General features: G+C 45.0%; 1 protein-coding gene across 1 annotated transcript in view; it reads left to right on the forward strand.

The window, feature by feature from the left end:
- Nucleotides 1-18,757, forward strand: part of LOC124789140 (dorsal-ventral patterning protein Sog) — a 477,626-nt gene that overhangs the window by 402,823 nt on the left and 56,046 nt on the right. Inside the window, exons 4-6 of the mRNA XM_047256433.1 lie at nucleotides 1,438-1,521; nucleotides 5,274-5,473; nucleotides 12,828-13,024. Of these exons, the coding sequence (XP_047112389.1) occupies nucleotides 1,438-1,521; nucleotides 5,274-5,473; nucleotides 12,828-13,024 (481 nt within the window). The remainder of the gene's footprint in view (nucleotides 1-1,437; nucleotides 1,522-5,273; nucleotides 5,474-12,827; nucleotides 13,025-18,757) is intronic.

Below are 18,757 nucleotides of genomic sequence, written 5' to 3' on the forward strand. Positions count from 1 at the left end.
TGGCTTGAAATCATAGAAAAAGAAGACGAACATCAGAAATATCAGAGAAACGAAACCTGATTGGATTTTTGTGTATATCCAACAAAGTAACAGTTTCTTCCTGCTTCACCTTAACAACTCGGCACATGGGTGCAATCAACCTGTCAATATTTGAAGCATACAGCAGTCTCTATTTTATGACGCACGACTCAGTTTCCTCCTCAGATAGTATCTGTCAACAACGGAGGTGTACAGGGTGGTCTATAGATGAGGGTCCACCTCTCTATAACAAAAACAGGTCGGCAAACAGAAAGTCAAATAGTGTGAGATGGGAGAGACTAAAGATCTGTGAGGCTATGTATGGCGGTCACTTTGAAAGCCGCAATCTTGGATGCAACTCATTATTTTCAAGAAAAAAGAACATCGTTTGACATATCAAACAGCCGGAGAATTTAATGAGGAAAAAAAAGCAATGCTGTCTTTGACATGAGCATAGCGTTATTCATTGTCGAGTTATTTGTCGTTATGTGAGGGCAACATTCTGATTATTGACATGCGGTTAACTGCAGTTTCCTGCGAGATACAGCGATTACTGTGCTCTGGATTCTTACTGAACGTTACCACAACAGCGTTTGACGTTGCTTTATCCGAAGCAGTTTTAGATCGTCCAGCTTAAGATTTGTCTGCGACAGAGCCAGGTTCACGGAATTTACAGAGACGTTTCACCACCGCACTGTAGGTAATGGCTGGTTTGTTTCGGTGTCGTTGTTTGAAACCCTCCGCGATAACAAGGGTGTTCCTCTCTTCTCATACCAGGACAACGTCAATGCATTCGGCCTGTGTTGACGCCATCGGCTTTCGCGTCACCTGTAGCGAAGAAACATCAATCGAGAGTGTTTACTGCTATACTCAAACGAAAGGCGCCATTATTTTTCTCGTGCTATTCTCTGTCTGGTACTTAACATAACGCCCTTTCCATTTGAAAATTACCAGTTGAATCACATATGGCAGCTTCCAAACTGGCTGCCATGTTGGCAACATGCACTATCAGGTTTCCCCTCTTTCCCATCTCATATCACTTGACTTCCAATTTCTCTTTATCTACATTACTACAGAAAAACACAGGTGTATTTACGGACATATGAAAAGTGATACAATTAGAACTTGGGCTACCACAAATAAGGATAATAGGGAAATGATACGTGGGTTATAGTTAAGGTGGAGTATCTAACATTCATTATGGATGAAGTAATATGTTTATATGCTATTTGTGCTGAGTATTGTCAGGCCTTCCATCTTTTGTGTGGAGCTATTCTGCACCTCCCACCAATGTGCGAAGCCTTGCTACCTCTGTCACATTTTGAGGATGCGTTTACACATTGTTCGTATCCGCTGATGCTCCACGTTCCACGCGGCGCCTGTGCGACTTACACCTGTCCTCTCCTCGCCGTGTTTCAGGCCCTGACGTGCTGCCGACGGAGCCCACTGTGAAGGAGGTGCAGACCCATACTGGAGCTGGAGCAGACGACGAGCGCAGGAAACGTGAGTAGGCCTGCCCACGACACATGCTGGTTTTATTGTTACTAGAAGACGAACTGTGTGTTTCGATGGGGAGGCACACTGACGGAAATGGAAAGTACTACACCATGGACATCCTGAGGGAACGCTACCGACTGATACTCCAGTATTTCCATGTCTGAGGGTATGTTTACTGAAACCTCATCTGCTTGTAAGCTTATTTTCAATACAAAAAATCCGTTTTACAGATGAGAATGCTGTGAGTACTGGATGTGTCAAATGTCACTGGAACTATCTAGATGGAGGTTGCATCACAGCATTCCCAGAGGGCGTGCACGTACAACTTATCGCCATCTTTCAGACTTTCAGACGAAGCATTGGCATGAGGGACACGGGAGCATCATACCGAAAGATCGCACTAGTTCAATGACTGCAGCGGTTGACGAGCTGGGCTCGGGATAACACTGCAGCAAGTGGATTGGGCGCAAAAACCATACCATGAGAAAATCGTAGGACTGTGCGTCTGGCTCTTGTGAATAGACGTAAGTCCAGAAAGAGTGTCATGGCGAGATCTCAGGAACAGGTTAGTGGAAGCTGGGTTCAGATTTCTAGTTACCATGTGACTTTTACCGCTGAGAGCGTACCACAGACCAAAGAGACTTGTGTAGCGTAAGCCATAGCCAACTGGGACTTTCAATGGCATTCTGTGGTGTTCAGTAGTAAGTCTCGCTTCTGTCTGTGACAATCAGATTGACACCATCGTATCTACAAATGCACTGCTGAAAGGTCACTGAAAGGACCGATTTTTGAGTTCCAATCTCGCTCGCTCCTGGAATCTTGGAATGGGGAGCTATTGGATATGAAAACAGGGCTGATTCGGTAACTGTCGAAGGGAGGCTGAGTGTTCTGCAGTATGTGGCAAGGATGGTAAACCCACCCGCCCTGCTAGCCGCCCGGTCTAACGCGCTGCTTCCCGAGTGGGAAGGCGTGCCGGTCCTTTGCATGAATCCGCCAGGAGGCTTAGTGCCGAGGTCCGGAGTGCCGGCCACCTTGTGGATGGTTTGATGGTTTTTAAGACGGTTTCTCATCTACCTCGGCGAATGGAGGCTGCTTCCCCTCATTCCGCCACAGTCACACTATGTTGGCAATTGCTGCGCAAACACTGTCTCCACGTGATCGTATACCATAATTACTGTACCACGCAAACATTTGGGGCTACACTCGTCTGGTATGAGACGTTCTCAGTGGGGTCCACTGGGGGCCGAATAACCCTGGGTTCGATGGGGGGCGGTGTGGTGGGTGGTCTGCTGTGGCCAGTTGTGAGGTTGTGGATCACTGAGGGCTAGGGTGGGACGAAGCCTCTCCGTCGTTTCTAGGTCCCTGGTTCAATACACACGATACACAATAAACTGGTAAAATCTGTTATCGTACCCTTCATGACTACATTACGAAACTGCATCTTTCGGCAGAATAACGCTAGACTCCACACTGCATAAACGCCTTGAGGGAATTAAGGATTCTTGACTAGCGTGCCCGGTCTCCTCATTTGACACCTATATAGCATGTCTGGGACGCGATGGAAGAGATGTACTGTCATGTTAGCCACCAGGCATGAATCTTCATAAACTGACTCAGACTGTGTTCAGGTGTGGCAAGAAACCCCCCAATGTGACATTAGGCAGCTGACTGCTTCCAAGCCACAACAAATACACTGAAGAGCCAAATAAACTGGTACACCTGCCTAACGTCATTCAGGGCCCCTGCAAGCTCGCAAAAGTGTGGCAACACGACATGGCATGGACTAGAATAATGTCTGAAGTAGTACTAGAGGGAATTGACACCATGAATCCTGCAGGACTGTCCGTAAGAGTACGAGGGGGTGGAGATCTCTTCTGAACAACACATTGCAAGGCATCTCAGATATGCCCAACAATGTTCATGACTTGGGAGTTTGGTGGCCAGCGGAAGTGTTTAAATTCGGAAGAGTGTTCCTGGAGCCACTCTGTAGCAGTTCAAGACGTGTGGGGTGTCGCATTCTCCTGCTGGAATTGCTAAAGTCCGTCGGAAAGCACAATGGACATGAATGTATGCTGGTGATCAGACAGGATGCTTATTTACATGACCCTGTTGTAGTCGCATCTAGACGTATCAGGGTCCCCATATCACTCCAACTGCACACGCCCCACATCATTAGAGAACCACCACCAGCTTGAACGGTCCCCTACTGACAAATGGTTCAAATGGCTCTGAGCACTATGGGACTCAACTGCTGAGGTCATTAGTCCCCTAGAACTTAGAACTAGTTAAACCTAACTAACATAAGGACATCACACACATCCATGCCCGAGGCAGGATTCGAACCTGCGACCGTAGCGGTCTCGCGGTTCCAGACTGCAGCGCCAGAACCGCGCGGCCACTTCGGCCGGCCTCCTACTGACACCAGGGGTCCATGGATTCACGAGGCTGTCTTCACACCCGTACACGTCCATCCGCTCGATACAATTTGAAACGAGACTCGATCAACCAGGCAACATGTTTCCAGTCACCAACAGTCCAGTTTCGGTGTTGATGGGCCCAGGCGAGGCGTAAAGCTTTGTGTCCTGCAGTCATCATGGGCACACGAATGGACCTTCGGCTCCGAAAGCCTATATCGATGATGTTTCGTTGAATGGTTCGCATGCTGACACTTGTTGATGGCCCAGCATTGAAATCGGAAGTAATTTGCGGAAGGGTTTCACTTCTGTCACGTTGAAAGATTCTTTTCAGTCGCCGTTGGTCCCGTTCTTGCAGGAACTTTTTCCGACCGCAACGATGTTTTACCGGATTCCTGATAATCACGGAACACTCGTGGAATGACCGTACGGGAAAAATCCCCACTTCATCGCTATCTCGGAGGTGCTGAGTACCATTGCTCGTGCGCCGACTATACGAGCAACTCACTTAAATCTTGAAACTTCCTGGCAGAGTAAAACTGTATGCCCGACCGAGACTCGAACTCGGCACCTTTGCCTTTCGCGGGGAAGTGCTCTACCATCTGAGCTACCGAAGCACGACTCACGCCCGGTCCTCACAGCTTTACTTCTGCCAGTATCACGTCTCCTACCTTCCAAACTTTACAGAAGCTCTCCTGCGAACCTTGTAGATCTAGCACTCCTGAAAGAAAGGATAATGCGGAGACATGGCATAGCCATAGCCTTGGGGGATGTTTCCAGAATGAGATTTTCACTCTGCAGTGGAGTGTGCGCTGCTATGAAACTTCCTGGCAGATTAAAACTGTGAGGACCGGGCGTGAGTCGTGCTTCGGTAGCTCAGATGGTAGAGCACTTGCCCGCGAAAGGCAAAGGTCCCGAGTTCGAGTCTCGGTCGGGCACACAGTTTTAATCTGCCAGGAAGTTTCATATCAGCGCACACTCCGCTGCAGAGTGAAAATCTCATTCTCACTTAAATCTTGTTGGCCTACCATTGTAGCAGCAGTAACCCACCTAACAACTGCGCCAGACATTGGTCTTATACAGTAGTTTGCTGTTTCAGTGTACAATAGCGTGTTCTTGCCTCTGGGGGCCACACCCCATACGATGTCGATAGTGGACATCAGTTCTGAACGGAATGAAAGTTTAATCCTTCAATATCCGTTACGTCCTAAGCGTTTCCGCAGAGTTTGGTAAGTATCTGTTGCGGCACGGTGTAGAACTTCCCCCCACCGTCAGTGTGCCGCACCAGCTGGTGACGTAGCTTTGGTGTTGGAGGCTCCAGCGGCCGCTCTCCCGTGCCGGCAGACATGGCGGCGGTGCTGACGTCGCGCGTGGCGGAGTCGCTGTTCCGGGAGGACCCGGAGCGAGCGCCGCCCTCCAGCCTGGACGCGCTGCCGCCCGCCGCCGCCACGGGCCGATTCCAGCTGGCGCGCCGCAGCCTCTACTTCTCCTTCTACGTGGCGGACGCCGCCCCCCGGCCCAGGGCCGTGCAGTTCCGCAGCGAGGTAAGCACGTCCAGCGGCTCTCCTGCACTACGAAGACCCCTGAACTGCGTCAGGGTCGAGGTTTCCGTTTGAAAAATTAATCTGCTCGAGTGGAACCTCTGCCGGCTGGGGCAGCTGTTTGGAGCTGATATGTAGTAATCGGCACAAGTACCACCAGTCACTGTACCCCCTACTGGAAAAGCCTTGTACAATTGCGGATGTCCTACGGATTCGTGCCAATGCTGCTTCTTCTAGATTTAACTACACTACTGGCCATTAAAATTGCTACACCACGAAGATGACGTGCGAAATTTAACCGACGGGAAGAAGATGCTGTGATATGCAAATGATTAACTTTGCAGAGCATTCACACGAGGTTGGCGCCGGTGGCGACACCTACAACGTGCTGACATGAGGAAAGTTTCCAACCGATTTCTCATACACAAACAGCAGTTGACCGGCGTTGCCTGGTGAAACGTTGTTGTCATGCCTCGTGTAAGGAGGAGAAATGCGTAAGGTCACGTTTCCGACTTTGATAAAGGTCGGATTGTAGCCTATCGCGATTGCGGTTTATCGTATCGCGACATTGCTGCTCGAGTTGGTCGAGATCCAATGATTGTTAGCAGAATATGGATTCGGTGGGTTCAGGATGGTAATACGGAACGCCGTGCTGGATCCCAACGCCCTCGTATCACTAGCAGTCGAGATGACAGGCATCTTATCCGCATGGCTGTAACGGATCGTGCAGCCACGTCTAGATCCCAGAGTCAGCAGATTGGGACGTATGCAGCAGCATGGTCTATCAGCTCGGAGACCGTGGCTGCAGTTACCCTTGAAGCTGCATCACAGATAGGAGCGCCTGCGATGGTGTACTCAACGACGAACCTGGGTGCACGAATGGCAAAACCTCATTTCTTCGGATGAATCCAGGTTCCGTTTACAGCATCATGATGGTAGCATCCGTGTTTGGCGACTTCTAGGTCACATTGGAAGAGTGTATTCGTCTTCGCCATACTGGCGTATCTTCCGGCGTGACGCTATGACGTGCCATTGGTTACACGTCTCGGTCACCTCTTGTTCGCATTGACGGCACTTTGAACAGTGGACGTTACATTTCAGATTTGTTAAGACCCGTGGCTCTACCCTTCATTCGATCCCTGCGAAACCCTACATTTCAGCAAGATAATGCACGACCGCATGTTGCAGGTCCTGTACAGGCCTTTCTGGAAACAGCAAATGTTCGACTGCTGCCCTGGCCAGCACATTCTCCAGATCTCTCACCAATTGAAAACGTCTGGTCAAATGGTGGCCGAGCAACTGGCTCGTCACAATACGCCATCACTACTCTTGATGAACTGTGGTATCGTGTTGAAGCTGCATGGGCAGCTGTACCTGTACGCGCCATCCAAGCTCTGTTTGACTCAATGCCCAGACGTATCAAGGCCGTTATTACGGCCAGAGGTGGTTGTTCTGGGTACTGATTTCTCAGGATCTATGCACCCAAATTGCGTGAAAATGTAATCACATGTCAGTTCTAGTATAATATATTTGTCCAATGAATACCCGTTTATCATCTGCATTTCTTCTTGTTGTAGCAATTTTAACGGCCATTAATGTTTTACATAGACCTGTACTCAGTAGGTTCGAAAAGAGTAATGTTACAAGTTGAGTTGAGATGTGAGGAATCTGAAGGACGGATTTCTACTGTCATGTTTTGATGTTGCTCTTCTAGCTACATGTGACCACTTCTACCTCAGTGGAACAGTACATTATCTTACTAAAAGTCCCTGTCTTGTCTAGGGAATTACTTGGCATATGTTGAGTTATCTACGTTAGTTGACTGATATACCTTAGTTGAGTTGGCTACATTAGAGTGAGTTACATTCGTTGAGTTAGCTACACTGAGTGAGCTTCTCTGCTTGACTCAGTTATACTGCTTTCGTGAGTGAGTCGGTTATGTAGGTTGCCTTGTTATGAAGGACGTGTTTCGGTATACATTCAGTTCCTGTTTAAACCTTGTTGAAATGTGTTGATATGTCGATGTGGACCAATATCTGCCACCTGACACAAAACAGATCATGATGTCAATACTAAATTGCTAACTTTTTAAAAACTCACAATGAACTGCACATTATCAGTATGGACTTATTCAACAACAAAAAATGGTTTAAATGCATCTGATCGCTATGGGACTTAACATCTGAGGTCATCAGTCCCCTAGTCTTAGAACTACTTAAACCTAACTAACCTAAAGACATCACACACATCCATGCCCGAGGCAGGATTCGAACCCGCGATCGTAGCGGTCGGGCGGTTCCGGATGAAGCGCCCAGAAGTACTTGGCCACTCTTACTCAACAAAGTCTCTTTATCGTCTAGTTTTCTGGTGTGTTACACATACCTGCCTGACGTAAACAGACAAACATACAAAGAGCATATGCCACTAACACACTTTCGATAGCAGGGAACATCTGTACTTCCACACACACATACTTCTTATAAGTTATGAAATTAATGCCGTATGGTAATTGAGACGTTAATGTTGGTTTTATGTTCCAAACACAGCATTCTGCATTCATCACTAAGCTGTCCAAGTTTTCTTCCGCCCACATAGCAACTGATGCGAAAATTTCGTAACTGGACTGGTGAAAAGCGTATTTATGATGAACATTTACCGTCTAACTTCACTTACAGCGACCTCAATAACCACTACCGGAGTCAGAGCAGCAGTGACCATGACAGAACTGACTAAGGAAGATAACGACAGCGGCATATTGATCTCCAGAAGATGGTCCATATGAAAACTAGTACCAGAAATCAATACAGTTTGTACAGCAGCTAAGGAAGTATATAAATATGTCAGTCATTAAACATATTACAGTTGTGAAGCACCACCTTCCAAAAATATTTGTACTGTTACTTTAGCTGTGAGCTGGTTGGTTATTTTCGTTGAGGTGTAGTTGGTTATTGTAGGAGAGAATTGGTTGGTTATTTTAGTGGGGACTTTGTTGATTGTTTTGGTTGAGAGTAGGTTGATTGTTTTGGTTGAGAGTAGGTTGATTGTTTTGGTTGAGAGTAGGTTGATTGTTTTGGTTGAGAGTAGGTTGATTGTTTTGGTTGAGAGTAGGTTGATTGTTTTGGTTGAGAGTAGGTTGATTGTTTTGGTTGAGAGTAGGTTGATTGTTTTGGTTGAGAGTAGGTTGATTGTTTTGGTTGAGAGTAGGTTGATTGTTTTGGTTGAGAGTAGGTTGATTGTTTTGGTTGAGAGTAGGTTGATTGTTTTGGTTGAGAGTAGGTTGATTGTTTTGGTTGAGAGTAGGTTGATTGTTTTGGTTGAGAGTAGGTTGATTGTTTTGGTTGAGAGTAGGTTGATTGTTTTGGTTGAGAGTAGGTTGATTGTTTTGGTTGAGAGTAGGTTGATTGTTTTGGTTGAGATTTGGATGATTGTTTTGGTTGAGATTTGGATGATTGTTTTGGTTGAGATTTGGATGATTGTTTTTGGTTGAGATTTGGATGATTGTATTTGGTTGAGATTTGGATGATTTTTTTTGGTTGAGATTTGGATGATTTTTTTTGGTTGAGATTTGGATGATTTTTTTTGGTTGAGATTTGGATGGTTTTTTTGGTTGAGATTTGGATGGTTTTTTTTGGTTGAGATTTGGATGGTTTTTTTTGGTTGAGATTTGGATGATTTTTTTTTGGTTGAGATTTGGATGATTTTTTTTGGTTGAGATTTGGATGGATTTTTTTTGGTTGAGATTTGGATGGATTTTTTTTGGTTGAGATTTGGATGGATTTTTTTTGGTTGAGATTTGGATGGATTTTTTTTGGTTGAGATTTGGATGGATTTTTTTTGGTTGAGATTTGGATGGATTTTTTTTGGTTGAGATTTGGATGGATTTTTTTTGGTTGAGATTTGGATGGATTTTTTTTGGTTGAGATTTGGATGGATTTTTTTTGGTTGAGATTTGGATGGATTTTTTTTGGTTGAGATTTGGATGGATTTTTTTTGGTTGAGATTTGGATGGACTTTTTTTGGTTGAGATTTGGATGGACTTTTTTTAGTTGAGATTTGGGTGGACTTTTTTTAGTTGAGATTTGGGTGGATTTTTTTTAGTTGAGATTTGGGTGGATTTTGTTTAGTTGAGATTTGGGTGGATTTTGTTTAGTCGAGATTTGGGTGGATTTTGTTTAGTCGAGATTTGGGTGGATTTTGTTTAGTCGAGATTTGGGTGGATTTTGTTTAGTCGAGATTTGGGTGGATTTTGTTTAGTCGAGATTTGGGTGGATTTTGTTTAGTCGAGATTTGGGTGGATTTTGTTTAGTCGAGATTTGGGTGGATTTTGTTTAGTCGAGATTTGGGTGGATTTTGTTTAGTCGAGATTTGGGTGGATTTTGTTTAGTCGAGATTTGGGTGGATTTTGTTTAGTCGAGATTTGGGTGGATTTTGTTTAGTCGAGATTTGGGTGGATTTTGTTTAGTCGAGATTTGGGTGGATTTTGTTTAGTCGAGATTTGGGTGGATTTTTTGTTTAGTCGAGATTTGGGTGGATTTTTTGTTTAGTCGAGATTTGGGTGGATTTTTTGTTTAGTCGAGATTTGGGTGGATTTTTTGTTTAGTCGAGATTTGGGTGGATTTTTTGTTTAGTCGAGATTTGGGTGGATTTTTTGTTTAGTCGAGATTTGGGTGGATTTTTTGTTTAGTCGAGATTTGGGTGGATTTTTTGTTTAGTTGAGATTTGGGTGGATTTTTTGTTTAGTTGAGATTTGGGTGGATTTTTTGTTTAGTTGAGATTTGGGTGGATTTTTTGTTTAGTTGAGATTTGGGTGGAATTTTTTTTTAGTTGAGATTTGGGTGGAATTTTTTTTTTAGTTGAGATTTGGGTGGAATTTTTTTTTTAGTTGAGATTTGGGTGGAATTTTTTTTTTAGTTGAGATTTGGGTGGAATTTTTTTTTTAGTTGAGATTTGGGTGGAATTTTTTTTTTAGTTGAGATTTGGGTGGAATTTTTTTTTTAGTTGAGATTTGGGTGGAATTTTTTTTTTAGTTGAGATTTGGGTGGAATTTTTTTTTAGTTGAGATTTGGGTGGAATTTTTTTTTTAGTTGAGATTTGGGTGGAATTTTTTTTTTAGTTGAGATTTGGGTGGATTTTTTTTTTTAGTTGAGATTTGGGTGGATTTTTTTTTTTAGTTGAGATTTGGGTGGATTTTTTTTAGTTGAGATTTGGGTGGATTTTTTTTAGTTGAGATTTGGGTGGATTTTTTTTAGTTGAGATTTGGGTGGATTTTTTTTAGTTGAGATTTGGGTGGATTTTTTTTAGTTGAGATTTGGGTGGATTTTTTTTAGTTGAGATTTGGGTGGATTTTTTTTAGTTGAGATTTGGGTGGATTTTTTTTAGTTGAGATTTGGGTGGATTTTTTTTAGTTGAGATTTGGGTGGATTTTTTTTAATTGAGATTTGGGTGGATTTTTTTAGTTGAGATTTGGGTGGATTTTTTTTAGTTGAGATTTGGGTGGATTTTTTTTAGTTGAGATTTGGATGGATTTTTTTTAGTTGAGATTTGGATGGATTTTTTTTAGTTGAGATTTGGATGGATTTTTTTTAGTTGAGATTTGGATGGATTTTTTTTAGTTGAGATTTGGATGGATTTTTTTTAGTTGAGATTTGGATGGATTTTTTTTAGTTGAGATTTCCTTGTCTCTATTGCATTACTTATGTCCTTTGCATCAGTTACGTTAGTCGCATTAGTTATGTTTACTAAATTAGTTATGTTTGCTACATTAGTTATGTTTGCTACATTAGTTATGTTTGCTACATTAGTTATGTTTGCTACATTAGTTATGTTTGCTACATTAGTTATGTTTGCTACATTAGTTATGTTTGCTACATTAGTTATGTTTGCTACATTAGTTATGTTTGCTACATTAGTTATGTTTGCTACATTAGTTATGTTTGCTACATTAGTTATGTTTGCTACATTAGTTATGTTTGCTACATTAGTTATGTTTGCTACATTAGTTATGTTTGCTACATTAGTTATATAAGCAGCATTACTTACGTTGGTTTCTTAGCTGTATTAGTTACTATATGCACGACATAGCTCGACGCTCTTGCAGGGGATACTGCGAGCTTAATCAAGCGACTACTGCCTAGTTTTTCCGTGGCTGAGGAGATGAAAAGGTGTGGGGAAAACAAGTACTGTAGGGAAACAAATCGCATCTTTCTCATAGCAAAGACAGCACACTCGAATGAGCATTGCATTTACAGTAGCCAACGTTGGCAAAGGACAGCAACAATCCGTACCTGCCAGAAGTCATCCAATTTCCACTCCTTTCCCAGAAAAGGGGCAAGTTGCGTAGGGGCAAGTTGCGTAGGGGCAAGTTGCGTAGGGGCAAGTTGCGTAGGGGCAAGTTGCGTAGGGGCAAGTTGCGTAGGGGCAAGTTGCGTAGGGGCAAGTTGCGTAGGGGCAAGTTGCGTAGGGGCAAGTTGCGTAGGGGCAAGTTGCGTAGGGGCAAGTTGCGTAGGGGCAAGTTGCGTAGGGGCAAGTTGCGTAGGGGCAAGTTGCGTAGGGGCAAGTTGCGTAGGGGCAAGTTGCGTAGGGGCAAGTTGCGTAGGGGCAAGTTGCGTAGGGGCAAGTTGCGTAGGGGCAAGTTGCGTAGGGGCAAGTTGCGTAGGGGCAAGTTGCGTAGGGGCAAGTTGCGTAGGGGCAAGTTGCGTAGGGGCAAGTTGCGTAGGGGCAAGTTGCGTAGGGGCAAGTTGCGTAGGGGCAAGTTGCGTAGGGGCAAGTTGCGTAGGGGCAAGTTGCGTAGGGGCAAGTTGCGTAGGGGCAAGTTGCGTAGGGGCAAGTTGCGTAGGGGCAAGTTGCGTAGGGGCAAGTTGCGTAGGTTAGTAACTTAGCTATGTTAGCCAAGTTCTGTTATTTAGTTACGTGGTCTGTAGTCCATGTGCATGATTTTTTAAAATGGTTGGGATACATAAGTTTATACGCATGGCAAACTACATTATATATTCACTACAGTCGACATAATCCTCTTGAGAGACTCAGAAACTGTATACTTCAGATAATTCTCATTTATTGCTTCGTCTCAGTTGGACATTCGTAATTAGATTACATGTTTCGACACTTTGTATCATATTCAGATCTAAGTAACTGCGTTGGCAACCCGTCTTGTCTACTCAGAACCGCATTCAGAGTACTGTAAGACGTCTGAATTATATATATTAAGAATCAGCATACTGGTATTTAACAATAATCTTTTAAATTTAGGCGACTGTGTACACTTTTGACACAGAAGCCACAACCTTTGACTGCCAGACTGCGACACTTTCCGCTTGCCGAGTGCTGGAGTAGTGTGAGAGGTGTTGTGGTGTTGCAGGAGGGTGACATCTTGGTGGAGATGCAGCTGGGCGAGGGCGGCCGGTACCAGCGAGAGGCGGGCAAGGTGTGCGGTGCGTGGCGGCGCCTGCCACGCGACTACCGCCGCCTGCTCAGAGAGGGCCGGTTGTACGCCGTGCTGCTATGGCCGCCGTCTCTTCTGGGCCAGCTGCCGCCCGTCGCCGGCCAGATAATTGGGTGAGTGCTGAGTGGGTGCTCTCGTGTCTGCTTCGTGCAATGTCCACCTGTTCCCTAATACAAACGTGTTTGATGTATATATGCAGACTAAAGCGACAAAAGAAAATTTTGCACCAAGGCCCAGATTCGAGCCCAGGTCTCATGGTCACCACGCAGACGTTCACTAGGCAAATATGCTCACCACTACGCCGTCCTGGCAAAGTTGATTGAGAATGGAGCCATGCTAGGATAGTCCATGCGATTGTGCAAATCCACTATGCCAGGGCATGTAGTGATTAGCGCATCTGCCTAGTGAGCAGGAGACTGGGGCTCGAATCCCAACTTTGGTACAAAATTTTCATTCATCACTTCAGTCTACATATATACATCACACATGTCTGAGACTTTAAAAAGTCTCTGGAATTATATATGATAGTTTAATTTGACAAACATGTTCACTACAATTGGGCAACTCAAGTGGCCGGGTGCTATTCAAACACTTGCTGATTCATAGAAAGTGATCAACCACAAGAATAGTCCCTTTTTCTGTCCTAATCTCCAAGCAGAACCATTGTGCACTGTCCCTCAGAAGATCTCAAAGTCTGCAGACGCAATGGCCACCAGAAAAGATCTCGAGCCTGTCAGGCCGCTTTGACTGAACATGATATTTTTCATACTTGACTCGTCATTTGCACTGTCACCTCTGAGCATCCCAGCACTATTGACGGGCAATAACGTTTACGTTATGAAGGCATCTGAGTTAACATTTTATGGAGCTTTGGTAAATTTCCCCTGCATACCAGAAAATGTCGCCGCTTCTTTCGCAAAGTTGGTAGCAGGTGGTGCTCAAAACACGAACAGTAATACGCGGCGACACTTTCTGCGCAACCGACCCATTATTCTGCACGACAATGCACGGGCGCATACAGCGCAAGCTGTGGCTGTTCTGTTTGGTCGATGGGACTGGGATGTATGTACCATCCACCATACTCCCCAGACTTAAGTCTTTGTGTCTTTGATTTGATTCCGATGATAAAGGAACCACTTGGTGGCATTCGCTTCAGAACTATTCCAGAGATTCGTAGGCAGTAGACCGCTCCATTCGCACCATCAAAAGAACAGGCTCTGCTAACGGTATACTACGCCTTCCACATCGCTGGCACCGGGTTCTACACAACGCTGGTGACTACTTTGAAGGACAGTAACAGGTGCAAACATGTAGCTCTTTTGTATCGATTGTGAATAAATAGTTGCTACTATTTAATTTCCAACCCTCGTATATGGACAGGAATTATTCGCGATCGACAAAGTGGATCACAAATACTACCAAACCTGAAGATTCACACTACCAAACAGGTTCATTGGTGCAATGTGTCTTCAGATCGTGTCAAACGAATTCCTTTCCTGCTAGAGGAGATGCCATTCCAACAACGGCTGGAGATGTGGCTCATGCATGATGGAGCACCAGTCCATTTTCCCCGAAATGTCCGATAAAACCTCATACGGACATTTAATAGACAATGGATTCGTCGGGGAGGTCCATTACGTTGGCTAGCTCGTTCCCTCGATCTTAATGCCTTGGATTTTTGGTTCCAGGAACTTTTGAAATCTTTGACGTATGCAAGCCCCAGTTAATGATGTGCAAATATTACACGAACGCATCATCAGTGCCTGACAGCGAACCCGTGACCAGCTCGAAGTTTTTTAGAGAATGCTTGCTTCCCTAAGACGTCGGACAAAAAATGGCTCAAATGGCTCTGAGCACTATGGGACCTAACATCTGAGGTCATCAGTCTCCTAGAACTTAGAACTACTTAAACCTAACTAACCTAAGGACATCACACACATCCATGCCCGAGGCAGGATTCGAACCTGTGACCGTAGCAGTCACGCGGTTCCGGACTGAAGTGCCTAGAACCGCTCGGCCACCGCTGCCGGCGTCGGGCATAAACTTGCCTTATTCTGTCTTACTGGACACCATATCGCGCACCTCCTTTAGAGATGGCTCACAAGCGCGGGTCGTAGGTAACAGCAAACAGAATAATGTATTCCCGTTTGTGTACTGAATTCTGTAGGTAATTCGTAATAACAAAAAACAACTTGTAGCAGATGAGGTATGTTTCAAAGTAGCGAAGTTGAACGTTTTCTCATAGCCCTTGACGAATGCATTTTACAGCCTTTGATTTCTGGAATTTTTTTCTTGTTTTGTTCCATATTGTTACCTCTCAAAATATGGAACACTTCTTTAGCATCTTGTTTTCTCAGCTATCTGAGCGTACATTTTCGCAGCCATCCATCCAATGACACATCTTTTGCCGTGCCGATATAAGCACAGACAGAAAGGCACATGCTTCATTCTTTGAAGGATTTGGTCTTCGCATATGACAAGCGATCCTTATTTGCCTGTAAAAGTTCCCAGAGCAGCTGCAGCGCTTGTCCCATAGCGCTAAATGCGTACAAGGAGCCAATGCCTTGCAGTAATGGCTGTCGGCGCGCAATAATGGATGCCGTGCCGTGACTTTGACACCAGCACCGTTAGCCGGAAGAATGTGCCACGCCGGCGCAGCGGACCTTGGCGGTCTGGCTGAGCGTACGCACGCTGTCTCGTTCCTTGCCTGCCGGAGGGCTTTCAGAAAAGAGACGGAGAGCGAGAGACCTGGCCCGAAGACGAAGTCGCTAGTCACCAACAAAACGACAGCGCATCGTCCGATCGCTGTGGGTTTTCTTAAAGTAAAGCTGTCCTCTGTAACATCTACATACACGAGTATATTCCATAAACCGCCGTGAAATACATCGTGAATGTTATTGCTCCTCTTTTCACTCGCAGGAATTTAAGCTGTCCCCTTAGGTTCATGCCTAACGAGTCACTGGGAATCACCACATATTCTGAAATAGTCATTTCATACTGAAATGTAGCCGGCCGGGGTGACCGAGCGGTTCTAGGCGCTACAGTCTGGAACCGCGCGACCGCTACGGTCGCAGGTTCGAATCCTGCCTCGGGCATGGATGTGTGTGATGTCCGTAGGTTAGTTAGGTTTAAGTAGTTCTAAGTTCTAGGGGACAGATGACCACAGATGTTAAGTCCCATAGTGCTCAGAGCCATTTGAACCATTTGTCAGTGCTAACAGACAAGTAACAGTGCGTGAAATAACCGCAGAAATCGCGAACGTATCCATTGGAACAGTGCGGCGCAATGTGTTAATGGGCTATGGCAGCAGAGGACCGACACGAGCGCCATTGCTAACAGCACGACATCGCCTGCAGCGCCTCTCCTGGGTTCGTAACCATATTGGTTGGACCCTAGACGACTGGAAAACCGTGACGTGGTCAGATGAGTCCCAATTTTATTTGGTACGGGCTGATGGTAGGTTTCGGGTGTGGCGCAGACCCCACGAAGTCATGGACCCAAATTGTCAACAGGGCACTGTGCAAGCTGGTGGTTGTTCCATGCCGCGCAGGATTAGCCGAGCGGTCTCAGGCGCTGCAGTCATGGGCCGTGTGGCTGGTCCCGGCGGAGGTTCGAGTCCTCCCTCGGGCATGGCTGTGTGTGTTTGTCCTTAGGATAATTTAGGTTAAGTCGTGTGTAAGCATAGGGACTGATGACCTTAGCAGCTAAGTCCCATAAGATTTCACACACATTTGAACATTTTTTTCGGAAACGCTTTCGCGATCATGGACGGCTGTAGAGGCAGCATGGGTCAGTATTTCTGCAGGTGACTTGCAAAGGCGTTTTGAGCGAACCGGGATCTCAAGGGTGCAACAGTGTTTCCTATATAAATAATGATTTCGTTAAGAAGGCGTCAGTCTTCGTGCAGCCCCTCGAGCAACAGCATTGGACGGCTCACACAGAAGATGTCACGCTATTATAGGAGGAGAAGGCGGAACCTTCCTACAGTGTATAAAGCGATAGACAATTCCTACAGTGTATAAAGCAATAGACAATATTGTTATTGACACGAAGAACTTTGTAGGTGCACAAGTCATCCTGCATGGGCCATCAGTCTTTTGTGGTGGAATTTTGAACTTTACCCTTAGCATCAATGAAGCCAGTCAGAAAGGTAATGGTTGAGTCACCGTTGCCCTCGTACGTCGAGTTGCTGCACTACGGAGGGCAAAGCGAGGTCCGATACGATGTTAGAAGGTATGCAATTAGTTTTGTCACCGCATTGTTAAGATCATCGATTTCCACCAAAGGTCGAACCGACCTCATTTCATGTTCAGAAGATTACAGTTCTCAGTTGTCTGTGAACGCTGAGGAGAGCGACAGAGCGAACGGTAAGTAAGAGTATGTGTAGCCCGCTGTATTTTCTTGTCGATGGACTGGCAGGCAGCTGTTATCGCGAGCGGCGAATAGCAGCCCGTCCAAACAAACCGGCCAGCTCAGTTTGTTGGTATGGCGTGCGCACTGTGTACTCGGGGCCATCGCCGTCTGCTGAGAAACGCCAGCACCCTCTCCACCGACACGCACGTGCAGATATCATTCTGCAAGCTTTACGCGTTCCCTGATAAACTGACGCATTTCGGTGGGCGAGTTCTGCGGTATTCTTGAGATAAAAGTTTGTAATATTTGGAAATACCACAATTTGTTACAGAACAAAAAAGACTATCCACTTACGTGAAATCTTCTAAACACTTCAGTCTTCTTGTGATACATAAGCAGTTATCCAGAGTACACGCTCAGTGTGACGTCCTCAGTATTCTTCTTCTTCTTTCCAATAACCCATTTGGAGGGTACGATGAATCAACTTCGGCTACTCTTCATTATATTAGATTTCCTTAGTTTCCAAATTTCCTTCATCCTTTTAGTGTGTTGTTCCCTTTCTTCTTGAGTCCACTTTCGTCTAGTTGTTTCCTTTCTCTCCTGAAATTCTGCCTTTTGAACTGCTTTTCTGAAATGTGTTCTGTTTTCTATTGTGTCTATTGTGATTCCAGCGTTTTCCATCTGCATTTCAGTCTCTATGAACCATGTGGGCTTGTTCAAATGGCTCTGAGCACTATGGGACTTAACTTCCGAGGTAATCATCCCCTAGACTCAGAACTACTTAAACCTAACTAACCTAAGGACATCACATACATCCATGCCCGAGGCAGGATTCGAACCTGCGACCGTAGCGGTCGCGCGGTTCCAGACTGAAGCGCCTAGGACAGCTCGGCCACACCGGCCATCTGTGGGCTTGTATTTCTAGCTATTGAGTAATGTGAATATCCACTTGGTTAGTCTGTTGTTATCCATTCTGAATATATGTCCGAAAAACTGTAATCTTCTCTTCCTCATTACATCAGTTAGTTTTTCAGTTTTCAAGTATAGCTCTCTGTTTGGTCTTAACCTGTATTCAGCATTTTCGTTTCTTTTAGCTCCCAGTATTTTCCTTAAAATTCTTCTTTCGAATTTCTCTAGTTTCTCAAGATCTCCATTACTTGTTAGTTTAATTGTTTCTGCCGCATACTGAGCTTCAGGTTTGGCCACTGTTTGGTAGTGTCTTAATTTCGTGTTCCAGGACAAATATTTTTCGTTATAAACGTTTTTGGTCATATGAAACACTCTTTCCATTTTGCGCACTCTAGTTTCTATAGCTGTCTTTTCTTTTGCATTGTATGTAATCCACTCTTCTAGGTATTTAAAGGAATCTGTTTTATGTATTGTATTGTTGTCAAATGCAATATTTTGAGGAGCATCACAGATGTTTGTCATGAACTTCGTTTTTTCAAAGGATATTTGTAGTCATACTTTGGCTGCTTGTTTTTGCATTTCTC

The sequence above is a fragment of the Schistocerca piceifrons genome, chromosome 3 (assembly GCF_021461385.2).
Source record: "Schistocerca piceifrons isolate TAMUIC-IGC-003096 chromosome 3, iqSchPice1.1, whole genome shotgun sequence".
Taxonomy (NCBI): Eukaryota; Metazoa; Arthropoda; class Insecta; order Orthoptera; family Acrididae; genus Schistocerca; species Schistocerca piceifrons.